General features: G+C 30.1%; 1 protein-coding gene and 1 long non-coding RNA gene across 2 annotated transcripts in view; both read right to left on the bottom strand.

The window, feature by feature from the left end:
- LOC111634322 (RNA cytidine acetyltransferase-like) overlaps positions 1 to 27,558 on the bottom strand; it is a 71,432-nt gene that overhangs the window by 23,650 nt on the left and 20,224 nt on the right. The window contains exons 5-10 of the mRNA XM_023379079.1: positions 22,899 to 23,075; positions 22,490 to 22,822; positions 21,301 to 21,536; positions 16,725 to 16,861; positions 16,482 to 16,632; positions 13,148 to 13,361 (exon numbers count right to left, since the gene is read on the bottom strand). Coding sequence (XP_023234847.1) covers positions 13,148 to 13,361; positions 16,482 to 16,632; positions 16,725 to 16,861; positions 21,301 to 21,536; positions 22,490 to 22,822; positions 22,899 to 23,075 — 1,248 coding nt within the window. The remainder of the gene's footprint in view (positions 1 to 13,147; positions 13,362 to 16,481; positions 16,633 to 16,724; positions 16,862 to 21,300; positions 21,537 to 22,489; positions 22,823 to 22,898; positions 23,076 to 27,558) is intronic.
- Positions 5,742 to 8,939, bottom strand: LOC111634323. Its single transcript, XR_002758183.1, has 3 exons — positions 7,833 to 8,939; positions 7,623 to 7,735; positions 5,742 to 5,850 (listed from the first exon to the last, which is right to left on the bottom strand). It is a non-coding gene; the product is annotated as an uncharacterized LOC111634323 (long non-coding RNA).

Here is a 27,558-nt window from a genome sequence, read left to right as displayed (position 1 = left end):
TATTAATTTTATAATGTCCCTTAATTTTTCTCAAAGCCCAAGAAAAACTTTCCAGCTGTCCTCTCTTGACAGCCTTGCCATCTACCCATGTCCATTGCATTATCTAATTTATGGAAGCTTCCCTATGACCGGATGTAACCATCTATCAATTGTCAACAATTGCACAAATCTATCAATAGTTTTAAAGTTGTCACACAGCATTAGTAACAGTTATTATTTTCTCCAGTTATTTTAAATAACAACTTGTTACTGTTATTTACAAACAACTACTTAGTTCATTACTAAAAATTACCCTACAAACCATTTTTAAAGTGCATTAACTGGAAATGAGCCTCTTCAAGGCACCAGATATATAAAATAAAATTATTGTAATTGAGCTGCAATTTGAAAAAATTTTAGACCTATAAATTTCCACTGTCCTCTACCCTTCTTTAATCTTGAGAACGGAGTCAGATAGATAAAAGATGAGACCAGATGTGGAAACCTTAGGAGTAGGAGGTCCTGATTAACTATATACAAACTGGAAGTCTCATTATTTCAATTCAAAACTTCCCCAAAAGGAGTTAACAGATGACTGGCATGACTCTATTATTAAAGGAAAAGTATGATGTATAAGGACAAGCCACTACTAATCTGAGATAGAGAGCATATATTTTAAATTTAAAAATTGCCACCTGGCATTGTGATGCTGTCACTCATTTTGGTTCTAAATTATTGTACAAGCTATCTCTGTTACCTACAGTATATTGTATTATACAACTGTAAAAAATTTTTTTATGATCTGTATAATTATGTATTAAAAAAAGTCTAATTATTATAAAATAACTAACAGGTGCACAGCACAATGCCACTAATATATAGCCTAAACAATATAGTCTAAATTAAATTCCTTTTATATTGCAAAATGGACTGTTCTTGTTACATTTAAATATAGTAGAGTGCCAGAAATTTGCCTCTCAATAATTCAACATTATGTAAAACTCGTCATGCTGTTTAAAAAAAAATACATGTAATTAATTTTTACCTGTATAACTTAACACTAGGACCAAATAAGCTAGAGTTCTTCATTGGCAACACTTGATAACAGCATGAATTCCAAGTGTTAACAAAGAATATAATCCTTTTTCCAAGATAACACTGAAACACAAATGTCAATAATTCAAAAGCAGTGACAAAATTAATGGTAGATACCAAAAGTGCAAAATTATTGTTTTTTTTCTGTATAATCACATACGTTATACTGTACATCAAACATAATTTCTGTACATCTAGTATCATCGTCCCTTACTGAAGTTTAGAAATGATTTAGGAATATGCTCTAAATATTTGTGTGCACTTTTTCAGGCATGCAACCTGCATGTTAAAGAATAGTGCTTCTTTAACATTGTTCCAGGACTTTACCTGGATGTTGTTGACATTCCCATCCTTTGTGTAATTTTTTGACATTCAAGAACTTTGTCCAGATTTCTGGACCTGTGGGAACCCTGAAATTTAAAAATGAATGAATTTCTCAACTTTACAAGAAATACACATATTTTCCTAACTATTACAAAATTCCAAGAATAACAAAGTAAAAACCAATTTACTTGTCTTCAACGTCTTTATTGTAATATAAATGCATTTTGATTCAATAATCCTCATCAGTATCACATATTCATTGGTGGAAGTAGTGATTTAATAGTATTAAATTTATGTATTTAGTTCTGGATTGTTAAACTTTTGCATAACAGTTTGTCACATGGATGAATTATCATTCACCACGTGTCATGTGACAATTTTAAGGCTTACTTTAGAAAAAGAAATTAAAATTAAATGAAATTTGTAACATTATCTTTCTTATACTGAAGAAAAACTTTTAAATTGCAACTAAATCATATTGTACAGTACAGGCAGCTTTCATTTTCTATATAGCACAGATAAAAATATAGTTAACTGCAGTAAACATTACTCATATGATCTGTGAATTTCCTAAGTTGTTAGGTGACTTTCACATATTGCAATGACAGATTTTGCTTCATTTTTTATTCCCACCCCCTTTCTGTATAAAATTTGTCATCATCATTGCCTCTCCTCCCCATATGTACAATAAATGTCAATTAACAACAGAATATTCCAAAATAAATGAAATATTTTGTATGCATACACACTTGGCTGACCTCCCCTCCTTGTGTCAGCATTCATCAACACCTCCCCATCTCGATGTTGCAATAAATGCATGCTGCCTTAGCCAATTCTGTAAGCTTTTTTTTTATTCTAAATGAACATATGGCACATTACTTTAATTTTTACATAACAACAATAATAAATCTTTTATATAATAGCTGTTATTTCAAGAATTGTTTATTAATTAAACTTTTATAGTTAAATTTATTGAATGAAATGTTTTTTAAAGGATATAATTCACAATCTTGTGGCAAGGGACATCCACCTGCTAGATCTTGCGTAAAAGTTGCATCTAAACACAACAGCCGAGTCAACCATGCTTCCACGTCGTCTCCATTGTGATAACGTATTGATTCGTTTAGAGTAATTTCATGTAATACTCTACCTAATATAAAATAGCCATTTTTAATAATTATTTCACAAGTGTTTCTTTTTATTTCAGAAATTTTGGTTATTACATTATAAACATTATCATACCTGTTGCTGAGGGCATTGTGCCAGACGACGAATTGCTCACAACGACTGTTTCCGAAGCATTGGATCCATAAGTTGCACTCTGCTGTCGCAATTGTTGTATAAGTTTAAGTGACAGCGATCTTCCAGTTCCTTCATATCTAATATCAAACAAAACTTTATGAATTATGGGAAACTATTATTAGAAAAGAATTAAATACAGTTCACTATAATTCAATTTAAAAGTTTGATTAATACATTTTTATTGAATTATCGTTATCTGTTATCAATACTATTGTTCAAGAAAAAGAATTTTAACAGTGCCAAAGCCAAAATTTTGCAGATAAATGAATTATAAAGAATTATTTTATAAAGAATCTTTTCAGAAAATATTTTTTTATTAGTTTTTTTGATAACTATCACTATTATTATCAAGTGGCCAAACATAAGAGTTTAGCATTCCTACGTATTCAATATCTTTAAGCTAACCAAGATGTTCTTTGTATAATGTAATATGGACAGTTAAAAAACTATTCATTGCAACATTTTATTTCTAAACTCAATTACTATTACACTAAAAAATAATTTTTAATTTGGAGGATTAAATTATGGCAGAATATATCTAACTTGCTTTATTTAGAATAAATAATTATACACAAGTATCATTAAAAAGTTTTGGTTAATGATTATTCTAAGAATACAAATATAAATAGAAAGACATGAAATAAAATTTCATCATCATGGAAGCAAAACAAGGTCTCAAAAAAATCTAATAATACAATATTCTACATCTGTACCTTGCTTACTTTACAAAAAATTGCTTTTTAATATCAAACAATTACCAGATTACAATGAGCCTTATTATAAGGCTACTATTTAATAATTAAATATCAAGTAATCCTGGCTAGAGTGGCGTCTCTTGATAAATTTAATAATTAATTTAGAAAGTTCTGGAAGAATTGGCCCAGAGTAGGACTTGCATCAATAATTCCCGCTTACCATGCTGGTGCATTGCCAATTATGTTATCCAGACTTCCATTCAATCTTGCCTCCAAAACTATTAATAATTTATATATCACCATACTAAACTTTTATTGATGGAATGTAATTTCTACAGCTATCTGTATTAAAATTTTTTGTAGAACAATCCATTCAATTTTAACAAATAAGTGATTAACTGTTTAAATTTATAATTTTTTTTAATTCACTTAAATTCAAGAAAATAAATTACTTCTGACAATACAACCTGGCTTAAAACTAATGAGTTCGTCTCTTTTTATTATATTCAATGTATAGACTTATTGAAAAATTTTTGTCTTTTTGTTTTTTCGCATAAGTTCCAAAGTTATCATCATACATTTGAACATTTGTAGCTTTATACCAACCGTTAAAATTTAATGGCTTGTTGTTTTAAGAAAAATTTAAATTTGAATGCAGTTGCCATAGAAATGCACATTCCATCGATGATAATCATGACATCAGTTTTTGTCATTGTTGTTCCCAGGGCTGTGGAGTCGCGTAAAAATCTACCGACTCCAACTCCGACTTTTCCTTATCATCCGACTCCGACTCCGGCTAAAACACCAAAACTCCATGATGCCAACTCTGACTCAACAGCCCTGCCAGGGCTGTGGAAGTCGCGTAAAAATCTACCGACTCTGACTCCGGCTAAAACATCAAAACTCCACGACTCCGACTCCACAACCCTGGTTGTTCCCAAAATTGGTAATTTTTGCAAAACTTAAGAAAAATAATCATTTTTGTAATACCGTTATATAAAACTTAACACGGAGTATTGTATTTTGCAGCATAATTTAAGTTGGGCCAAAGCATCAGAAATAATTTTCTTAAAAGATGCAAATGCGTAATTTTTTAACTGTATATCTATTGGTTTTCTTGAACTGAAACTCAAAAACTATTATAAAATTTTATTTCAGATGCAGCATTGACAAAATTTACTGAATAATGTTTATCTTTGATGAACAAACACTTTCCATTGCAAGTTAAATATACAAATTTCACTAATAGTACAAATCCATTTTGAAGATGGACAAAATTGGAAGTTAGGATTAGGTTGCTGCAGAAGTGAAAATTTAAAAGTTTATATTTTGGATTTGGAACAATAGAGTAAATATAGTTTGATGAAGTTTGCGTAATATTAAGCAAAAATACATTTTTCATTTTCTGTTATATTTGACAGTTTAGAGTTAATGTAGGCNTGAACAATTTGATAAATTTATATATCTGGGGCAAATGATTATTCAAGATAAAATCCAGAGATGCATCAAACAAGCCAAGCAAGTCTTCTGCAATAAGAAGAAACTACTATGTTCAAAGAAATGTACAAAGAATTCTACATGCTTTTATCTGGAGTATGGCTCTCCACACTGTGGAGACCTGGACATTGAACAAGACAGAATGCAATCTTTTACAAGCTTTTGAGATGTGGTGTTACTACAGAATGCTTAAGATCAAGTGGACAGATAAAAAAAACAGAATACAGAAGTGCTACAAGAGGCAGGAGTGATTAAGTCATTATTGAAAACTATCCAAATCAAATGGCTGGTGCTGGGGACATGACACAATGGTTAGCTAAATGGGATAGTGGGAGAAAACCAGAGGCAGACCACTGTCTACCATCCTTCAACAGATATGTTGTAATGTTGGCACCACTAACTATCACATTGGAAAATACATGATGCAGAACAGAACCTTATGGAAATGGTTTCTTGAAGATAGTTAAAAGTATCTCAGATGCATGTGTGATTAAGCTTATTGTCTCGTATTGGTCACAATGTACCACATTGGTTTTGAGAAGATATGCTTTGACTAATATCTTCCTAAGATCATTTCTGAGTGATATAAATTTTTTAAAGTGCTAAATTTTTAATAATAACTGATAATAAATTATTATTATTATTATTATTATATTTCATACCAAAGAAAATAAAGCTCAGATCATTTCAGACTTGTTTTGTATACAATAAAATCTATTGTTGAGAAAAATTTAATATCTTAATTTTTCATATTAAAAAAATTAAATCACTCACCTGAATAACACACAAAACTTTGGGCAACTGTTTTACGTTAGGATTTACTGGCGGAAGCAAACAGAACAAGTGATGGGCTGGTGCATCAGACATAAGTTGCAAATCGTTTGGAGAATTTTTGTAGTGTGAAGCCACAAAGAGAGCCATAATCTTCTGGAGAAATGCTTCTGAAACTTTATGATAACTGAAAAGAGTGTCACGATTGATATAATACGTAATCTAGTTAAAGAATTAAAATTTTGATACTATGAACTAAGCAATAATTCATAATTCTGAAGTTTCTGGATTACTAAAAATAAAAAAGTTGGATAGAATAAAGATTTTCACTGTATACAGATTGTTGTTCTGATTTTAGATGTTGAATAATTCTGATAATATGAACAGCAAAATAAGATTGTACATTATTATGCAGTAAAACAATGATATATTTGGAGAAGAAACTGTGCCATAAATTTTCTATACTGTATTGCTAAAATTGAACCAGAAAATGACTTTGCTATTAATAAAGAACATGGTCACAGTCAGTAATCCTCAAAATCTGTCTATATAATGTATTAGACTATTCCATAAGTAATACAATTTTTAATATGTACAAATAGCTGATAAAAACTGTAAACAACATGCAGGTATTAATGTGTAACTATCACTGTGATAATCAATTCATCTTTTGAAAGCCATTCTGTACACTAGTATATCTATATCAGTTTTTAAGTACATAAAGTAATGAATTGTATAATAAGCATATTTGGCATATCTTGTTTTATGAGCTTAAAAAAGGAAATAACAACTATTGTGACTCAAAATTTACACAAGGTTCAAAGATTTTTTTTACAAAGCACAATTAAAGCAAATTCCCCTTTTTGAACAAACGAAATGCATAGGTTTCTTTATTAATAAAAAGCAGCCTTAAAGATTTTCTGTAAGTAAAAAAATATTAATTTTATAATGTCCCTTAATTTTTCTCAAAGCCCAAGAAAAACTTTCCAGCTGTCCTCTCTTGACAGCCTTGCCATCTACCCATGTCCATTGCATTATCTAATTTATGGAAGCTTCCCTATGACCGGATGTAACCATCTATCAATTGTCAACAATTGCACAAATCTATCAATAGTTTTAAAGTTGTCACACAGCATTAGTAACAGTTATTATTTTCTCCAGTTATTTTAAATAACAACTTGTTACTGTTATTTACAAACAACTACTTAGTTCATTACTAAAAATTACCCTACAAACCATTTTTAAAGTGCATTAACTGGAAATGAGCCTCTTCAAGGCACCAGATATATAAAATAAAATTATTGTAATTGAGCTGCAATTTGAAAAAATTTTAGACCTATAAATTTCCACTGTCCTCTACCCTTCTTTAATCTTGAGAACGGAGTCAGATAGATAAAAGATGAGACCAGATGTGGAAACCTTAGGAGTAGGAGGTCCTGATTAACTATATACAAACTGGAAGTCTCATTATTTCAATTCAAAACTTCCCCAAAAGGAGTTAACAGATGACTGGCATGACTCTATTATTAAAGGAAAAGTATGATGTATAAGGACAAGCCACTACTAATCTGAGATAGAGAGCATATATTTTAAATTTAAAAATTGCCACCTGGCATTGTGATGCTGTCACTCATTTTGGTTCTAAATTATTGTACAAGCTATCTCTGTTACCTACAGTATATTGTATTATACAACTGTAAAAAATTTTTTTATGATCTGTATAATTATGTATTAAAAAAAGTCTAATTATTATAAAATAACTAACAGGTGCACAGCACAATGCCACTAATATATAGCCTAAACAATATAGTCTAAATTAAATTCCTTTTATATTGCAAAATGGACTGTTCTTGTTACATTTAAATATAGTAGAGTGCCAGAAATTTGCCTCTCAATAATTCAACATTATGTAAAACTCGTCATGCTGTTTAAAAAAAAATACATGTAATTAATTTTTACCTGTATAACTTAACACTAGGACCAAATAAGCTAGAGTTCTTCATTGGCAACACTTGATAACAGCATGAATTCCAAGTGTTAACAAAGAATATAATCCTTTTTCCAAGATAACACTGAAACACAAATGTCAATAATTCAAAAGCAGTGACAAAATTAATGGTAGATACCAAAAGTGCAAAATTATTGTTTTTTTTCTGTATAATCACATACGTTATACTGTACATCAAACATAATTTCTGTACATCTAGTATCATCGTCCCTTACTGAAGTTTAGAAATGATTTAGGAATATGCTCTAAATATTTGTGTGCACTTTTTCAGGCATGCAACCTGCATGTTAAAGAATAGTGCTTCTTTAACATTGTTCCAGGACTTTACCTGGATGTTGTTGACATTCCCATCCTTTGTGTAATTTTTTGACATTCAAGAACTTTGTCCAGATTTCTGGACCTGTGGGAACCCTGAAATTTAAAAATGAATGAATTTCTCAACTTTACAAGAAATACACATATTTTCCTAACTATTACAAAATTCCAAGAATAACAAAGTAAAAACCAATTTACTTGTCTTCAACGTCTTTATTGTAATATAAATGCATTTTGATTCAATAATCCTCATCAGTATCACATATTCATTGGTGGAAGTAGTGATTTAATAGTATTAAATTTATGTATTTAGTTCTGGATTGTTAAACTTTTGCATAACAGTTTGTCACATGGATGAATTATCATTCACCACGTGTCATGTGACAATTTTAAGGCTTACTTTAGAAAAAGAAATTAAAATTAAATGAAATTTGTAACATTATCTTTCTTATACTGAAGAAAAACTTTTAAATTGCAACTAAATCATATTGTACAGTACAGGCAGCTTTCATTTTCTATATAGCACAGATAAAAATATAGTTAACTGCAGTAAACATTACTCATATGATCTGTGAATTTCCTAAGTTGTTAGGTGACTTTCACATATTGCAATGACAGATTTTGCTTCATTTTTTATTCCCACCCCCTTTCTGTATAAAATTTGTCATCATCATTGCCTCTCCTCCCCATATGTACAATAAATGTCAATTAACAACAGAATATTCCAAAATAAATGAAATATTTTGTATGCATACACACTTGGCTGACCTCCCCTCCTTGTGTCAGCATTCATCAACACCTCCCCATCTCGATGTTGCAATAAATGCATGCTGCCTTAGCCAATTCTGTAAGCTTTTTTTTTATTCTAAATGAACATATGGCACATTACTTTAATTTTTACATAACAACAATAATAAATCTTTTATATAATAGCTGTTATTTCAAGAATTGTTTATTAATTAAACTTTTATAGTTAAATTTATTGAATGAAATGTTTTTTAAAGGATATAATTCACAATCTTGTGGCAAGGGACATCCACCTGCTAGATCTTGCGTAAAAGTTGCATCTAAACACAACAGCCGAGTCAACCATGCTTCCACGTCGTCTCCATTGTGATAACGTATTGATTCGTTTAGAGTAATTTCATGTAATACTCTACCTAATATAAAATAGCCATTTTTAATAATTATTTCACAAGTGTTTCTTTTTATTTCAGAAATTTTGGTTATTACATTATAAACATTATCATACCTGTTGCTGAGGGCATTGTGCCAGACGACGAATTGCTCACAACGACTGTTTCCGAAGCATTGGATCCATAAGTTGCACTCTGCTGTCGCAATTGTTGTATAAGTTTAAGTGACAGCGATCTTCCAGTTCCTTCATATCTAATATCAAACAAAACTTTATGAATTATGGGAAACTATTATTAGAAAAGAATTAAATACAGTTCACTATAATTCAATTTAAAAGTTTGATTAATACATTTTTATTGAATTATCGTTATCTGTTATCAATACTATTGTTCAAGAAAAAGAATTTTAACAGTGCCAAAGCCAAAATTTTGCAGATAAATGAATTATAAAGAATTATTTTATAAAGAATCTTTTCAGAAAATATTTTTTTATTAGTTTTTTTGATAACTATCACTATTATTATCAAGTGGCCAAACATAAGAGTTTAGCATTCCTACGTATTCAATATCTTTAAGCTAACCAAGATGTTCTTTGTATAATGTAATATGGACAGTTAAAAAACTATTCATTGCAACATTTTATTTCTAAACTCAATTACTATTACACTAAAAAATAATTTTTAATTTGGAGGATTAAATTATGGCAGAATATATCTAACTTGCTTTATTTAGAATAAATAATTATACACAAGTATCATTAAAAAGTTTTGGTTAATGATTATTCTAAGAATACAAATATAAATAGAAAGACATGAAATAAAATTTCATCATCATGGAAGCAAAACAAGGTCTCAAAAAAATCTAATAATACAATATTCTACATCTGTACCTTGCTTACTTTACAAAAAATTGCTTTTTAATATCAAACAATTACCAGATTACAATGAGCCTTATTATAAGGCTACTATTTAATAATTAAATATCAAGTAATCCTGGCTAGAGTGGCGTCTCTTGATAAATTTAATAATTAATTTAGAAAGTTCTGGAAGAATTGGCCCAGAGTAGGACTTGCATCAATAATTCCCGCTTACCATGCTGGTGCATTGCCAATTATGTTATCCAGACTTCCATTCAATCTTGCCTCCAAAACTATTAATAATTTATATATCACCATACTAAACTTTTATTGATGGAATGTAATTTCTACAGCTATCTGTATTAAAATTTTTTGTAGAACAATCCATTCAATTTTAACAAATAAGTGATTAACTGTTTAAATTTATAATTTTTTTTAATTCACTTAAATTCAAGAAAATAAATTACTTCTGACAATACAACCTGGCTTAAAACTAATGAGTTCGTCTCTTTTTATTATATTCAATGTATAGACTTATTGAAAAATTTTTGTCTTTTTGTTTTTTCGCATAAGTTCCAAAGTTATCATCATACATTTGAACATTTGTAGCTTTATACCAACCGTTAAAATTTAATGGCTTGTTGTTTTAAGAAAAATTTAAATTTGAATGCAGTTGCCATAGAAATGCACATTCCATCGATGATAATCATGACATCAGTTTTTGTCATTGTTGTTCCCAGGGCTGTGGAGTCGCGTAAAAATCTACCGACTCCAACTCCGACTTTTCCTTATCATCCGACTCCGACTCCGGCTAAAACACCAAAACTCCATGATGCCAACTCTGACTCAACAGCCCTGCCAGGGCTGTGGAAGTCGCGTAAAAATCTACCGACTCTGACTCCGGCTAAAACATCAAAACTCCACGACTCCGACTCCACAACCCTGGTTGTTCCCAAAATTGGTAATTTTTGCAAAACTTAAGAAAAATAATCATTTTTGTAATACCGTTATATAAAACTTAACACGGAGTATTGTATTTTGCAGCATAATTTAAGTTGGGCCAAAGCATCAGAAATAATTTTCTTAAAAGATGCAAATGCGTAATTTTTTAACTGTATATCTATTGGTTTTCTTGAACTGAAACTCAAAAACTATTATAAAATTTTATTTCAGATGCAGCATTGACAAAATTTACTGAATAATGTTTATCTTTGATGAACAAACACTTTCCATTGCAAGTTAAATATACAAATTTCACTAATAGTACAAATCCATTTTGAAGATGGACAAAATTGGAAGTTAGGATTAGGTTGCTGCAGAAGTGAAAATTTAAAAGTTTATATTTTGGATTTGGAACAATAGAGTAAATATAGTTTGATGAAGTTTGCGTAATATTAAGCAAAAATACATTTTTCATTTTCTGTTATATTTGACAGTTTAGAGTTAATGTAGGCATAAAAATAAAATAAACATAAATTAAAATATTTAATAAAATTTAAAAAATTTCATAACAGATACTAAAAATATCTTCACTTATCACCATGTCCAATCACCAGGAACAACCATTCTTCATCGCAGAGACGACCTTTCTTTAGAGGCTACACCTCTGCAAAATTACTGTATTTATTCGCATATAAGACGAGGTTTTTATTCATTTTTGATTGCTTCAAAAGCTTAGTCCTATACGCACGAGTGAAGGATTCTTTGCGTTTTTGCAATAAGTTTTATGTACCGTATGTTCGCATTTTTTACTGGATGATCACCCTCTGGTGTTTGAAAACAAAAGTATTTTATTTGGGTCATTTCAATAGTTCTTGTGTATTGTCAGGAGTAAAGATGAATAGCAATAGGGAAAACAAAGCTTTTGGATTGAATTCCAATTTGAAATTCTAAAATTACACAGGAGCCCAATATAAGTTTTAATCCATTCCCAGATGAAAACAGATGATTATTCGGAAATCAGAATTCGGAGAAACTCGTAAGTGTAATCGATGGAGAGTGGATTCGACCATTAAGAATTGGCAAAAAAAGTTCCAGATTGTCCAGCTTTACATGAACAAATTATGTTGTCAATTTTACAACATTTTTCCTTAAAGTTTAAAATGCTAGTAATTTTTGCAGGACAATGTGTGCATTTACGTGTATTTGTGATTAAACAAAATAAAATTAAATTGTATTAATAAATCTAATTTTCTTTATTTTGATCTTTAAAGTCACACCTCATCCTATATGCAAGATCGTCTTATAAGTGAGTAAATACAAGGTCTGTTCAAAAAATACGTGGACTGACGTCATAAAACAAAATGTACTTTATGTAGAAGTTACATGTCTGGGTCCCCTTCAAAGTACTCTCCTTCCCAATGCATACACTTATTCCAACAGTGTTTCCACTTGTTGAAACAGTCCTAGTATGCTTCTTTTGTAATGTCTTCCATCACCTTCATCGCATTTGCCTTAATCTTGGGAATCGTCTCAAATCTTCTTCTTTTCAAGGGTCTTTTAAGTTTGGGGAATAAGAAAAAGTCACAAGGAGCAAGGTCAGGTGAGTAGCAGGGTGGGGAAGAACAGTGATAGAGTGTTAGGCCAAAAACTCACGAGTTCTGAGGGCTGAATGGGCTGGAGCATTGTTGTGATGTAGAAACCAATTGCCACTCCTCCACATTTCTGTCCTTTTGCAACGGATGGCATCCCTCAGACGTTTCAGAACTTCAACATACTAAGTCTGGTTCACTGTGGAACCTTGGGGAGATACTCGTGGTGAACAATACCCTTAGCATTAAAGAAAACTGTCAGCATCATCTTGACATTGGATCGAACTTGGCGAGCTTTTTTGGGTCTGGGGGACGTTTCACCCACCCACTGGTTGAGCATAGCAAATGTTTCAGTTGCAGATTTTCCAAGTTTAACACAAAATTTCACAGCAAGTCATTGGGTCATTCATTCTGAAATCTGACAAACGAAAAAATCACACTTCACTAAAAACCNTTTTTTAAAGTGCTAAATTTTTAATAATAACTGATAATAAATTATTATTATTATTATTATTATATTTCATACCAAAGAAAATAAAGCTCAGATCATTTCAGACTTGTTTTGTATACAATAAAATCTATTGTTGAGAAAAATTTAATATCTTAATTTTTCATATTAAAAAAATTAAATCACTCACCTGAATAACACACAAAACTTTGGGCAACTGTTTTACGTTAGGATTTACTGGCGGAAGCAAACAGAACAAGTGATGGGCTGGTGCATCAGACATAAGTTGCAAATCGTTTGGAGAATTTTTGTAGTGTGAAGCCACAAAGAGAGCCATAATCTTCTGGAGAAATGCTTCTGAAACTTTATGATAACTGAAAAGAGTGTCACGATTGATATAATACGTAATCTAGTTAAAGAATCAAAAGTTTGATACTATGAACTAAGCAATAATTCATAATTCTGAAGTTTCTGGATTACTAAAAATAAAAAAGTTGGATAGAATAAAGATTTTCACTGTATACAGATTGTTGTTCTGATTTTAGATGTTGAATAATTCTGATAATATGAACAGCAAAATAAGATTGTACATTATTATGCAGTAAAACAATGATATATTTGGAGAAGAAACTGTGCCATAAATTTTCTATACTGTATTGCTAAAATTGAACCAGAAAATGACTTTGCTATTAATAAAGAACATGGTCACAGTCAGTAATCCTCAAAATCTGTCTATATAATGTATTAGACTATTCCATAAGTAATACAATTTTTAATATGTACAAATAGCTGATAAAAACTGTAAACAACATGCAGGTATTAATGTGTAACTATCACTGTGATAATCAATTCATCTTTTGAAAGCCATTCTGTACACTAGTATATCTATATCAGTTTTTAAGTACATAAAGTAATGAATTGTATAATAAGCATATTTGGCATATCTTGTTTTATGAGCTTAAAAAAGGAAATAACAACTATTGTGACTCAAAATTTACACAAGGTTCAAAGATTTTTTTTACAAAGCACAGTTAAAGCAAATTCCCCTTTTTGAACAAACGAAATGCATAGGTTTCTTTATTAATAAAAAGCAGCCTTAAAGATTTTCTGTAAGTAAAAAAATATTAATTTTATAATGTCCCTTAATTTTTCTCAAAGCCCAAGAAAAACTTTCCAGCTGTCCTCTCTTGACAGCCTTGCCATCTACCCATGTCCATTGCATTATCTAATTTATGGAAGCTTCCCTATGACCGGATGTAACCATCTATCAATTGTCGACAATTGCACAAATCTATCAATAGTTTTAAAGTTGTCACACAGCATTAGTAACAGTTATTATTTTCTCCAGTTATTTTAAATAACAACTTGTTACTGTTATTTACAAACAACTACTTAGTTCATTACTAAAAATTACCCTACAAACCATTTTTAAAGTGCATTAACTGGAAATGAGCCTCTTCAAGGCACCAGATATACAAAATAAAATTATTGTAATTGAGCTGCAATTTGAAAAAATTTTAGACCTATAAATTTCCACTGTCCTCTACCCTTCTTTAATCTTGAGAACGGAGTCAGATAGATAAAAGATGAGACCAGATGTGGAAACCTTAGGAGTAGGAGGTCGTGATTAACTATATACAAACTGGAAGTCTCATTATTTCAATTCAAAACTTCCCCAAAAGGAGTTAACAGATGACTGGCATGACTCTATTATTAAAGGAAAAGTATGATGTATAAGGACAAGCCACTACTAATCTGAGATAGAGAGCATATATTTTAAATTTAAAAATTGCCACCTGGCATTGTGATGCTGTCACTCATTTTGGTTCTAAATTATTGTACAAGCTATCTCTGTTACCTACAGTATATTGTATTATACAACTGTAAAAAATTTTTTTATGATCTGTATAATTATGTATTAAAAAAAGTCTAATTATTATAAAATAACTAACAGGTGCACAGCACAATGCCACTAATATATAGCCTAAACAATATAGTCTAAATTAAATTCCTTTTATATTGCAAAATGGACTGTTCTTGTTACATTTAAATATAGTAGAGTGCCAGAAATTTGCCTCTCAATAATTCAACATTATGTAAAACTCGTCATGCTGTTTAAAAAAAAATACATGTAATTAATTTTTACCTGTATAACTTAACACTAGGACCAAATAAGCTAGAGTTCTTCATTGGCAACACTTGATAACAGCATGAATTCCAAGTGTTAACAAAGAATATAATTCTTTTTTCCAAGATAACACTGAAACACAAATGTCAATAATTCAAAAGCAGTGACAAAATTAATGGTAGATACCAAAAGTGCAAAATTATTGTTTTTTTTCTGTATAATCACATACGTTATACTGTACATCAAACATAATTTCTGTACATCTAGTATCATCGTCCCTTACTGAAGTTTAGAAATGATTTAGGAATATGCTCTAAATATTTGTGTGCACTTTTTCAGGCATGCAACCTGCATGTTAAAGAATAGTGCTTCTTTAACATTGTTCCAGGACTTTACCTGGATGTTGTTGACATTCCCATCCTTTGTGTAATTTTTTGACATTCAAGAACTTTGTCCAGATTTCTGGACCTGTGGGAACCCTGAAATTTAAAAATGAATGAATTTCTCAACTTTACAAGAAATACACATATTTTCCTAACTATTACAAAATTCCAAGAATAACAAAGTAAAAACCAATTTACTTGTCTTCAACGTCTTTATTGTAATATAAATGCATTTTGATTCAATAATCCTCATCAGTATCACATATTCATTGGTGGAAGTAGTGATTTAATAGTATTAAATTTATGTATTTAGTTCTGGATTGTTAAACTTTTGCATAACAGTTTGTCACATGGATGAATTATCATTCACCACGTGTCATGTGACAATTTTAAGGCTTACTTTAGAAAAAGAAATTAAAATTAAATGAAATTTGTAACATTATCTTTCTTATACTGAAGAAAAACTTTTAAATTGCAACTAAATCATATTGTACAGTACAGGCAGCTTTCATTTTCTATATAGCACAGATAAAAATATAGTTAACTGCAGTAAACATTACTCATATGATCTGTGAATTTCCTAAGTTGTTAGGTGACTTTCACATATTGCAATGACAGATTTTGCTTCATTTTTTATTCCCACCCCCTTTCTGTATAAAATTTGTCATCATCATTGCCTCTCCTCCCCATATGTACAATAAATGTCAATTAACAACAGAATATTCCAAAATAAATGAAATATTTTGTATGCATACACACTTGGCTGACCTCCCCTCCTCGTGTCAGCATTCATCAACACCCTCCCCATCTTGATGTTGCAATAAATGCATGCTGCCTTAGTCAATTCTGTAAGCTTTCTTTTTTTTATTCTAAATGAACATATGGCACATTACTTTAATTTTTACATAACAACAATAATAAATCTTTTATATAACAGCTGTTATTTCAAGAATTGTTTATTAATTAAACTTTTATAGTTAAATTTATTGAATGAAATGTTTTTTAAAGGATATAATTCACAATCTTGTGGCAAGGGACATCCACCTGCTAGATCTTGCGTAAAAGTTGCATCTAAACACAACAGCCGAGTCAACCATGCTTCCACGTCGTCTCCATTGTGATAACGTATTGATTCGTTTAGAGTAATTTCATGTAATACTCTACCTAATATAAAATAGCCATTTTTAATAATTATTTCACAAGTGTTTCTTTTTATTTCAGAAATTTTGGTTATTACATTATAAACATTATCATACCTGTTGCTGAGGGCATTGTGCCAGACGACGAATTGCTCACGACGACTGTTTCCGAAGCATTGGATCCATAAGTTGCACTCTGCTGTCGCAATTGTTGTATAAGTTTAAGTGACAGCGATCTTCCAGTTCCTTCATATCTAATATCAAACAAAACTTTATGAATTACGGGAAACTATTATTAGAAAAGAATTAAATACAGTTCACTATAATTCAATTTAAAAGTTTGATTAATACATTTTTATTGAATTATCGTTATCTGTTATCAATACTATTGTTCAAGAAAAAGAATTTTAACAGTGCCAAAGCCAAAATTTTGCAGATAAATGAATTATAAAGAATTATTTTATAAAGAATCTTTTCAGAAAATATTTTTTTATTAGTTTTTTTGATAACTATCACTATTATTATCAAGTGGCCAAACATAAGAGTTTAGCATTCCTACGTATTCAATATCTTTAAGCTAACCAAGATGTTCTTTGTATAATGTAATATGGACAGTTAAAAAACTATTCATTGCAACATTTTATTTCTAAACTCAATTACTATTACACTAAAAAATAATTTTTAATTTGGAGGATTAAATTATGGCAGAATATATCTAACTTGCTTTATTTAGAATAAATAATTATACACAAGTATCATTAAAAAGTTTTGGTTAATGATTATTCTAAGAATACAAATATAAATAGAAAGACATGAAATAAAATTTCATCATCATGGAAGCAAAACAAGGTCTCAAAAAAATCTAATAATACAATATTCTACATCTGTACCTTGCTTACTTTACAAAAAATTGCTTTTTAATATCAAACAATTACCAGATTACAATGAGCCTTATTATAAGGCTACTATTTAATAATTAAATATCAAGTAATCCTGGCTAGAGTGGCGTCTCTTGATAAATTTAATAATTAATTTAGAAAGTTCTGGAAGAATTGGCCCAGAGTAGGACTTGCATCAATAATTCCCGCTTACCATGCTGGTGCATTGCCAATTATGTTATCCAGACTTCCATTCAATCTTGCCTCCAAAACTATTAATAATTTATATATCACCATACTAAACTTTTATTGATGGAATGTAATTTCTACAGCTATCTGTATTAAAATTTTTTGTAGAACAATCCATTCAATTTTAACAAATAAGTGATTAACTGTTTAAATTTATAATTTTTTTTAATTCACTTAAATTCAAGAAAATAAATTACTTCTGACAATACAACCTGGCTTAAAACTAATGAGTTCGTCTCTTTTTATTATATTCAATGTATAGACTTATTGAAAAATTTTTGTCTTTTTGTTTTTTCGCATAAGTTCCAAAGTTATCATCATACATTTGAACATTTGTAGCTTTATACCAACCGTTAAAATTTAATGGCTTGTTGTTTTAAGAAAAATTTAAATTTGAATGCAGTTGCCATAGAAATGCACATTCCATCGATGATAATCATGACATCAGTTTTTGTCATTGTTGTTCCCAGGGCTGTGGAGTCGCGTAAAAATCTACCGACTCCAACTCCGACTTTTCCTTATCATCCGACTCCGACTCCGGCTAAAACACCAAAACTCCATGATGCCAACTCTGACTCAACAGCCCTGCCAGGGCTGTGGAAGTCGCGTAAAAATCTACCGACTCTGACTCCGGCTAAAACATCAAAACTCCACGACTCCGACTCCACAACCCTGGTTGTTCCCAAAATTGGTAATTTTTGCAAAACTTAAGAAAAATAATCATTTTTGTAATACCGTTATATAAAACTTAACACGGAGTATTGTATTTTGCAGCATAATTTAAGTTGGGCCAAAGCATCAGAAATAATTTTCTTAAAAGATGCAAATGCGTAATTTTTTAACTGTATATCTATTGGTTTTCTTGAACTGAAACTCAAAAACTATTATAAAATTTTATTTCAGATGCAGCATTGACAAAATTTACTGAATAATGTTTATCTTTGATGAACAAACACTTTCCATTGCAAGTTAAATATACAAATTTCACTAATAGTACAAATCCATTTTGAAGATGGACAAAATTGGAAGTTAGGATTAGGTTGCTGCAGAAGTGAAAATTTAAAAGTTTATATTTTGGATTTGGAACAATAGAGTAAATATAGTTTGATGAAGTTTGCGTAATATTAAGCAAAAATACATTTTTCATTTTCTGTTATATTTGACAGTTTAGAGTTAATGTAGGCATAAAAATAAAATAAACATAAATTAAAATATTTAATAAAATTTAAAAAATTTCATAACAGATACTAAAAATATCTTCACTTATCACCATGTCCAATCACCAGGAACAACCATTCTTCATCGCAGAGACGACCTTTCTTTAGAGGCTACACCTCTGCAAAATTACTGTATTTATTCGCATATAAGACGAGGTTTTTATTCATTTTTGATTGCTTCAAAAGCTTAGTCCTATACGCACGAGTGAAGGATTCTTTGCGTTTTTGCAATAAGTTTTATGTACCGTATGTTCGCATTTTTTACTGGATGATCACCCTCTGGTGTTTGAAAACAAAAGTATTTTATTTGGGTCATTTCAATCGTTCTTGTGTATTGTCAGGAGTAAAGATGAATAGCAATAGGGAAACAAAGCTTTTGGATTGAATTCCAATTTGAAATTCTAAAATTACACAGGAGTCCAATATAAGTTTTAATCCATTCCCAGATGAAAACAGATGATTATTCGGAAATCAGAATTCGGAGAAACTCGTAAGTGTAATCGATGGAGAGTGGATTCGACCATTAAGAATTGGCAAAAAAAGTTCCAGATTGTCCAGCTTTACATGAACAAATTATGTTGTCAATTTTACAAGATTTTTCCTTAAAGTTTAAAATGCTAGTAATTTTTGCAGGACAATGTGTGCATTTACATGTATTTGTGATTAAACAAAATAAAATTAAATTGTATTAATAAATCTAATTTTCTTTATTTTGATCTTTAAAGTCACACCTCATCCTATATGCAAGATCGTCTTATAAGTGAGTAAATACAAAGTCTGTTCAAAAAATACGTGGACTGACGTCATAAAACAAAATGTACTTTATGTAGAAGTTACATGTCTGGGTCCCCTTCAAAGTACTCTCCTTCCCAATGCATACACTTATTCCAACAGTGTTTCCACTTGTTGAAACAGTCCTAGTATGCTTCTTTTGTAATGTCTTCCATCACCTTCATCGCATTTGCCTTAATCTTGGGAATCGTCTCAAATCTTCTTCTTTTCAAGGGTCTTTTAAGTTTGGGGAATAAGAAAAAGTCACAAGGAGCAAGGTCAGGTGAGTAGCAGGGTGGGGAAGAACAGTGATAGAGTGTTAGGCCAAAAACTCACGAGTTCTGAGGGCTGAATGGGCTGGAGCATTGTTGTGATGTAGAAACCAATTGCCACTCCTCCACATTTCTGTCCTTTTGCAACGGATGGCATCCCTCAGACGTTTCAGAACTTCAACATACTAAGTCTGGTTCACTGTGGAACCTTGGGGAGATACTCGTGGTGAACAATACCCTTAGCATTAAAGAAAACTGTCAGCATCATCTTGACATTGGATCGAACTTGGCGAGCTTTTTTGGGTCTGGGGGACGTTTCACCCACCCACTGGTTGAGCATAGCAAATGTTTCAGTTGCAGATTTTCCAAGTTTAACACAAAATTTCACAGCAAGTCATTGGGTCATTCATTCTGAAATCTGACAAACGAAAAAATCACACTTCACTAAAAACCGCTTAGCTAATCGACAAATAAAGATATCTGTAATCAGGAAACGGCTTTATCACCAGATGATCTGTACAAACCTACCAACACCAAGCTGATTCCCCTGGAACAAACTAGAGCCGTGCAATTTAAACAGTCTGCGTATTTTTTGAACAGACCTCATACGGTATGTAAAACAGTCTAAAAGTCCACAGGTGACAATCCCAACACAATTAAAAATATATTTTTACAAAAGAAATATATTTTTATTATATACAATACAATGACAATACAATACAATTATTCTATTATATATTTATTATAATATACAATTAAAAATATATTTTTAATTGTGTTGGGATTGTCACCTGTGGACTTTTAGACTGTTTTACATAATTTTGCAGAGTACACCTCTGCAAAATTCTGCTTCTAAAGAAAGGTCGTCTCTGCGATGAAGAATTGTTGTTCCTGGTGATTGGACATGGCAATAAGTGAAAAAATTTTAGTATCTGTTACAAAATTTTATAAATTTTATTAAACTGTAATTTCACCAGCCATTTTTACAATATAAATTAAAATATTGTTTATACAAGGCAAGAAATTTCCAGATACATGCATATATTTTCTGATTTGTATTCAGTTCCTGAAGATGAACATAACCCAAGAATCTTCACACCATATTTATTACCATTTATTTGCTCCAAATAAAACAAGTTAAATGTATTTTGGCATATTTTTGAAGTTTATTGCTAATAGTCAAAAGATAATAGTGTAACTGCAACTATCAGAATGAATTCAAATAAAATGTTCAAAATTGCTCAGCATCTAAAAATAAGTACAGTTTGTTTATTATAATATTTGCAAAATATAACATTAATCTTACCCATTAATAGTTGAAGACATAAACACTAAATATGGTCCAAGAAGATTCTTTACTAATGGAAGGGGAATTGCAGCCGCTTCGTCGATCACCAGTAGTTCGGCCTGGCCCAATTTACTTGCATCTGTTGGGTGAATGTATTGGACGGTCTGACGGTGGTCATGAAATACATTTATTCTGACAACTGCTTTGTTAAATTCCGGATTGGTAGACTGAATAATTTCATAATCAAGATGTTCCTGAATAAAATAGAAACATTATTAATTGTTTACCTTGTTTTAGTTAAATATTTAACTCAGTATTGATGTAGTGAAATATTTTAAGATGCCATATGTGTGAATTTTGAGATCGTTTGCTTATATACTGTTTCTAATGCCCTTATTCTTCTCGCTTATTAAAATGTCCAAATTACATTATGCCAATCAAAAATGAGTTATCATTATTGGAATAAGTTATCAAGAATCGTGGAGAATGATTGCAGATTCAGGTTATTGTGTAATAATCCTTTTTGGAGTCCTAAAATTATAGGGCCCTATAGCAAACATTAGGACTGCTTAGTTATCTAGACATCTGTGATCAAAAATCGCAAAATTTAGAAATTGAAAAAATAAAACAGGAATGAGTAGCATACAAAAATAATAAAAAGAAAATGCAATCCCACTGGTCAGGTCTTTCTGACTGTAAGTGAAATAATTAAGGTATTTAATTTTATATTATTATAGAACATTTTAAAATATATAAAGAGAAATCTTTGTCATCTAATTTATCAAATGTTCATCATACTCAATTTTTCCCTCTTTCTATGCTTTTTAACCAATTTTCCTGTATATTTTTGCAATATAAAAGATCTATTTAAATGAATTCAGGACTTTTTTGATATATTTGAATAAATTTTAAGAATTCGAAATTTTTTATTAATCCTCTCCAAACCATGTTTATAATACGAAAATGTATCAAAGTGAAGTAACATGAAATATTTAACATTATTAATGGCTTTTTAAAGAAATTAATTTTTATTAAATTAAACTCATTTATCTTATTTTATCAAAATTATTCAGGGAAAATTTTTGAATTGAAATAATGTAACTTCCAGTGCAAGCTGGCATTGTAACAACATCGCAATAATTTTGTCAATTTTCTTATTTATTCTTCTTCTCAAGTTAATTTTGTATTTAAAAATCTTCAAACTTACTTGATAATGAAGGGCATCAAATCCTTTTAATATAAATTCAAACAGCGTTTTCAAATTTTCAGGACTGGGAGAAGTGACAAAAATGTTCGAATAGTTAAAAGCAATGGCACCGGCAATGGCCAGTCCTAATGCTGCAGACTTTCCTCTACCCCTGGGAGCAGTCAGAGCCACAGTGCTTCTCAATGTTTTCTCAGAAATGGAATCTATAAATTTCAGAAGAGCTTTTGCTTGGTCGAGCGTCCGACAGCAATTAACAAGCACTCCAACTGGTTGTGTATCTTGTAGAGATTCTTTCAAATTTTTTAATTCTTTAGCCTCTTCACTTAAGTCATCCTAATTATCAAACAGTTGTTATTTTAAAATATAAAGGATACTACTTACTAAAGTATATCATATTCCTCATACTTACAGTTGCTCTAGGAGGGATTGCTTTTATATTTGCAGCATGCGAGGAAAGAGGTAAAATATTTAATTGATCATCTACAACCAAACATTTTTTGCAAGATGTTAATGAAAGAATGAATCTCTCATTAAATCTTCCAACCACATCTTGATGAGCCTCTGTTCGAAATCGTGCATGAACGTCCTAGAAATAAACAAAATTATATAATCTTAAGTAGGAATAAAATGAATAGCAATTCTCCAAGTACAGTAGAACCTCCATTATCCGGATTTTCGATTATCTGGATTGTTCAAAATAAACAAAAATTTTACGAATTTGCTGATTTGCACTTGGCGAATTATGACAATGTTTATGTACGTGATGGAATGCATAACTTTTTTTGTTTCAACAACGTCTCACCCATCACAGTGGTCNTCCCCAACTCGATGTTGCAATAAATGCATGCTGCCTTAGCCAATTCTGTAAGCTTTTTTTTTATTCTAAATGAACATATGGCACATTACTTTAATTTTTACATAACAACAATAATAAATCTTTTATATAACAGCTGTTATTTCAAGAATTGTTTATTAATTAAACTTTTATAGTTAAATTTATTGAATGAAATGTTTTTTAAAGGATATAATTCACAATCTTGTGGCAAGGGACATCCACCTGCTAGATCTTGCGTAAAAGTTGCATCTAAACACAACAGCCGAGTCAACCATGCTTCCACATCGTCTCCATTGTGATAACGTATTGATTCGTTTAGAGTAATTTCATGTAATACTCTACCTAATATAAAATAGCCATTTTTAATAATTATTTCACAAGTGTTTCTTTTTATTTCAGAAATTTTGGTTATTACATTATAAACATTATCATACCTGTTGCTGAGGGCATTGTGCCAGACGACGAATTGCTCACAACGACTGTTTCCGAAGCATTGGATCCATAAGTTGCACTCTGCTGTCGCAATTGTTGTATAAGTTTAAGTGACAGCGATCTTCCAGTTCCTTCATATCTAATATCAAACAAAACTTTATGAATTATGGGAAACTATTATTAGAAAAGAATTAAATACAGTTCACTATAATTCAATTTAAAAGTTTGATTAATACATTTTTATTGAATTATCGTTATCTGTTATCAATACTATTGTTCAAGAAAAAGAATTTTAACAGTGCCAAAGCCAAAATTTTGCAGATAAATGAATTATAAAGAATTATTTTATAAAGAATCTTTTCAGAAAATATTTTTTTATTAGTTTTTTTGATAACTATCACTATTATTATCACGTGGCCAAACATAAGAGTTTAGCATTCCTACGTATTCAATATCTTTAAGCTAACCAAGATGTTCTTTGTATAATGTAATATGGACAGTTAAAAAACTATTCATTGCAACATTTTATTTCTAAACTCAATTACTATTACACTAAAAAATAATTTTAAATTTGGAGGATTAAATTATGACAAAATATATCTAACTTGCTTTATTTGGAATAAATAATTATACACAAGTATCATTAAAAAGTTTTGGTTAATGATTATTCTAAGAAGACAAATATAAATAGAAAACATGAAATAAAATTTCATCATCATGGAAGCAAAACAAGGTCTCAAAAAAATCTAATAATACAATATTCTACATCTGTACCTTGCTTACTTTACAAAAAATTGCTTTTTAATATCAAACAATTACCAGATTACAATGAGCCTTATTATAAGGCTACTATTTAATAATTAAATATCAAGTAATCCTGGCTAGAGTGGCGTCTCTTGATAAATTTAATAATTAATTTAGAAAGTTCTGGAAGAATTGGCCCAGAGTAGGACTTGCATCAATAATTCCCGCTTACCATGCTGGTGCATTGCCAATTATGTTATCCAGACTTCCATTCAATCTTGCCTCCAAAACTATTAATAATTTATATATCACCATACTAAACTTTTATTGATGGAATGTAATTTCTACAGCTATCTGTATTAAAATTTTTTGTAGAACAATCCATTCAATTTTAACAAATAAGTGATTAACTGTTTAAATTTATAATTTTTTTTAATTCACTTAAATTCAAGAAAATAAATTACTTCTGACAATACAACCTGGCTTAAAACTAATGAGTTCGTCTCTTTTTATTATATTCAATGTATAGACTTATTGAAAAATTTTTGTCTTTTTGTTTTTTCGCATAAGTTCCAAAGTTATCATCATACATTTGAACATTTGTAGCTTTATACCAACCGTTAAAATTTAATGGCTTGTTGTTTTAAGAAAAATTTAAATTTGAATGCAGTTGCCATAGAAATGCACATTCCATCGATGATAATCATGACATCAGTTTTTGTCATTGTTGTTCCCAGGGCTGTGGAAGTCGCGTAAAAATCTACCGACTCTGACTCTGGCTAAAACATCAAAACTCCACGACTCCGACTCCACAACCCTGGTTGTTCCCAAAATTGGTAATTTTTGCAAAACTTAAGAAAAATAATCATTTTTGTAATACCGTTATATAAAACTTAACACGGAGTATTGTATTTTGCAGCATAATTTAAGTTGGGCCAAAGCATCAGAAATAATTTTCTTAAAAGATGCAAATGCGTAATTTTTTAACTGTATATCTATTGGTTTTCTTGAACTGAAACTCAAAAACTATTATAAAATTTTATTTCAGATGCAGCATTGACAAAATTTACTGAATAATGTTTATCTTTGATGAACAAACACTTTCCATTGCAAGTTAAATATACAAATTTCACTAATAGTACAAATCCATTTTGAAGATGGACAAAATTGGAAGTTAGGATTAGGTTGCTGCAGAAGTGAAAATTTAAAAGTTTATATTTTGGATTTGGAACAATAGAGTAAATATAGTTTGATGAAGTTTGCGTAATATTAAGCAAAAATACATTTTTCATTTTCTGTTATATTTGACAGTTTAGAGTTAATGTAGGCATAAAAATAAAATAAACATAAATTAAAATATTTAATAAAATTTAAAAAATTTCATAACAGATACTAAAAATATCTTCACTTATCACCATGTCCAATCACCAGGAACAACCATTCTTCATCGCAGAGACGACCTTTCTTTAGAGGCTACACCTCAGCAAAATTACTGTATTTACTTGCATATAAGACGAGGTTTTTATTCATTTTTGATTGCTTCAAAAGCCTAGGTCGTCCTATACGCACGAGCGAAAGATTCTTTGCGTTTTTGCAATAAGTTTTATGTACCGTATGTTCGCATTTTTTACTGGATGATCACCCTCTGGTGTTTGAAAACAAAAGTATTTTATTTGGGTCATTTCAATAGTTCTTGTGTATTGTCAGGAGTAAAGATGAATAGCAATAGGGAAAACAAAGCTTTTGGATTGAATTCCAATTTGAAATTCTAAAATTACACAGGAGCCCAATATAAGTTTTAATCCATTCCCAGATGAAAANCCCAGCACAGTGGTCGTAAACTCTTAAATATATTTTACGTAGTAATAAAAATATAACTTGACATACGTATTTATAAATAATTTATATTCAAATTACATCATTTCTATGACCAAGGGCGGCGTAAGGCATGGACAACGTGGGCCACCACCTATGCCTCGCGGTCGAAGGGCCTTGCGCCTCGAAGGTTTATGCATTACTTAAAAGCCGTGAACGTGACAAAAAAAATTTACTCGTCGTAAAACAATAAATAGTTTGTCAAATTTTTATTCATAAAAATGCAGTTTCAACTGCTTTTTATTTTATAAAATTTGTCTTCTCGTGCTACCAGAGGGCCTTTTAAACAATAGGTAGTATGTTAGCGTTGGTCAGTAGTAGTCCAAATGCAATACGAACGTTTGTTTCTTGAAAATTTGATCACGATTTAAACACAGTATTTACTTTTAATATTACCGATCGAGAAGAAAACGTGTTGTATTATCATTAAAAGACAAAGTATTTGTTTCGATTATCCGGATTTTTCCTTATCCGGACTACCTTCATCCCCAATTAGTCCGGATAATCGAGGTTCTACTGTATCAAGTATTTTGACAACACCAAGTTGAGCAATTTGGTTATTTAGCAGCAAAATATATTTAAATATCCTATATGTAAAAAATTAGAACTTCAACAGTAAGTAATAAATAGCAAACAGATTATTTGATTAGAATTTTATCAACAAATAAATTGTTTATGTAAAATCTAGATTCTATAAAAGTATTTTCATATAACAGAATTTAGGCATTTTAATTATCAACAAATCTATTATTATCATAGATCAAATTTTTCCAAAATAAATCAAGATGAATTGCTTTCTTAAAACATTTGAGAATTTATTGAAAAATTATTTCTAAATAAATTGACACAAGTATAAAAATGACTGAAAAACTCTTTCTTCTGTGTATCTGTAGTTTCTGATATATAATGTATGATAATTTTGTAACATCATTTTGTAGATTTCTGAGCAAGCAGTAGCTTTTTGAAAATAACCTCATGATCTTTAGAAGATACAGTCAAAAGCAAACAGATATTTCAGAGGACATCAATCTGTAATCTTTGTACAGGAAATTTTCTGATTACCAAATTTGATGAAACTATTATTTTCAGTGTTTGATATAATAATATTAATAACAAATAATTAGTTATAACTTCACAAGTATAAAATGCATTTAGAAATAAATTTTTATAAGAAACCATGAGC

The sequence above is a fragment of the Centruroides sculpturatus genome, unplaced genomic scaffold, assembly GCF_000671375.1.
Source record: "Centruroides sculpturatus isolate CEXI.00-Female unplaced genomic scaffold, Cexi_2.0 scaffold894, whole genome shotgun sequence".
Taxonomy (NCBI): Eukaryota; Metazoa; Arthropoda; class Arachnida; order Scorpiones; family Buthidae; genus Centruroides; species Centruroides sculpturatus.
This window is presented reverse-complemented; position numbering and strand designations above follow the sequence as displayed.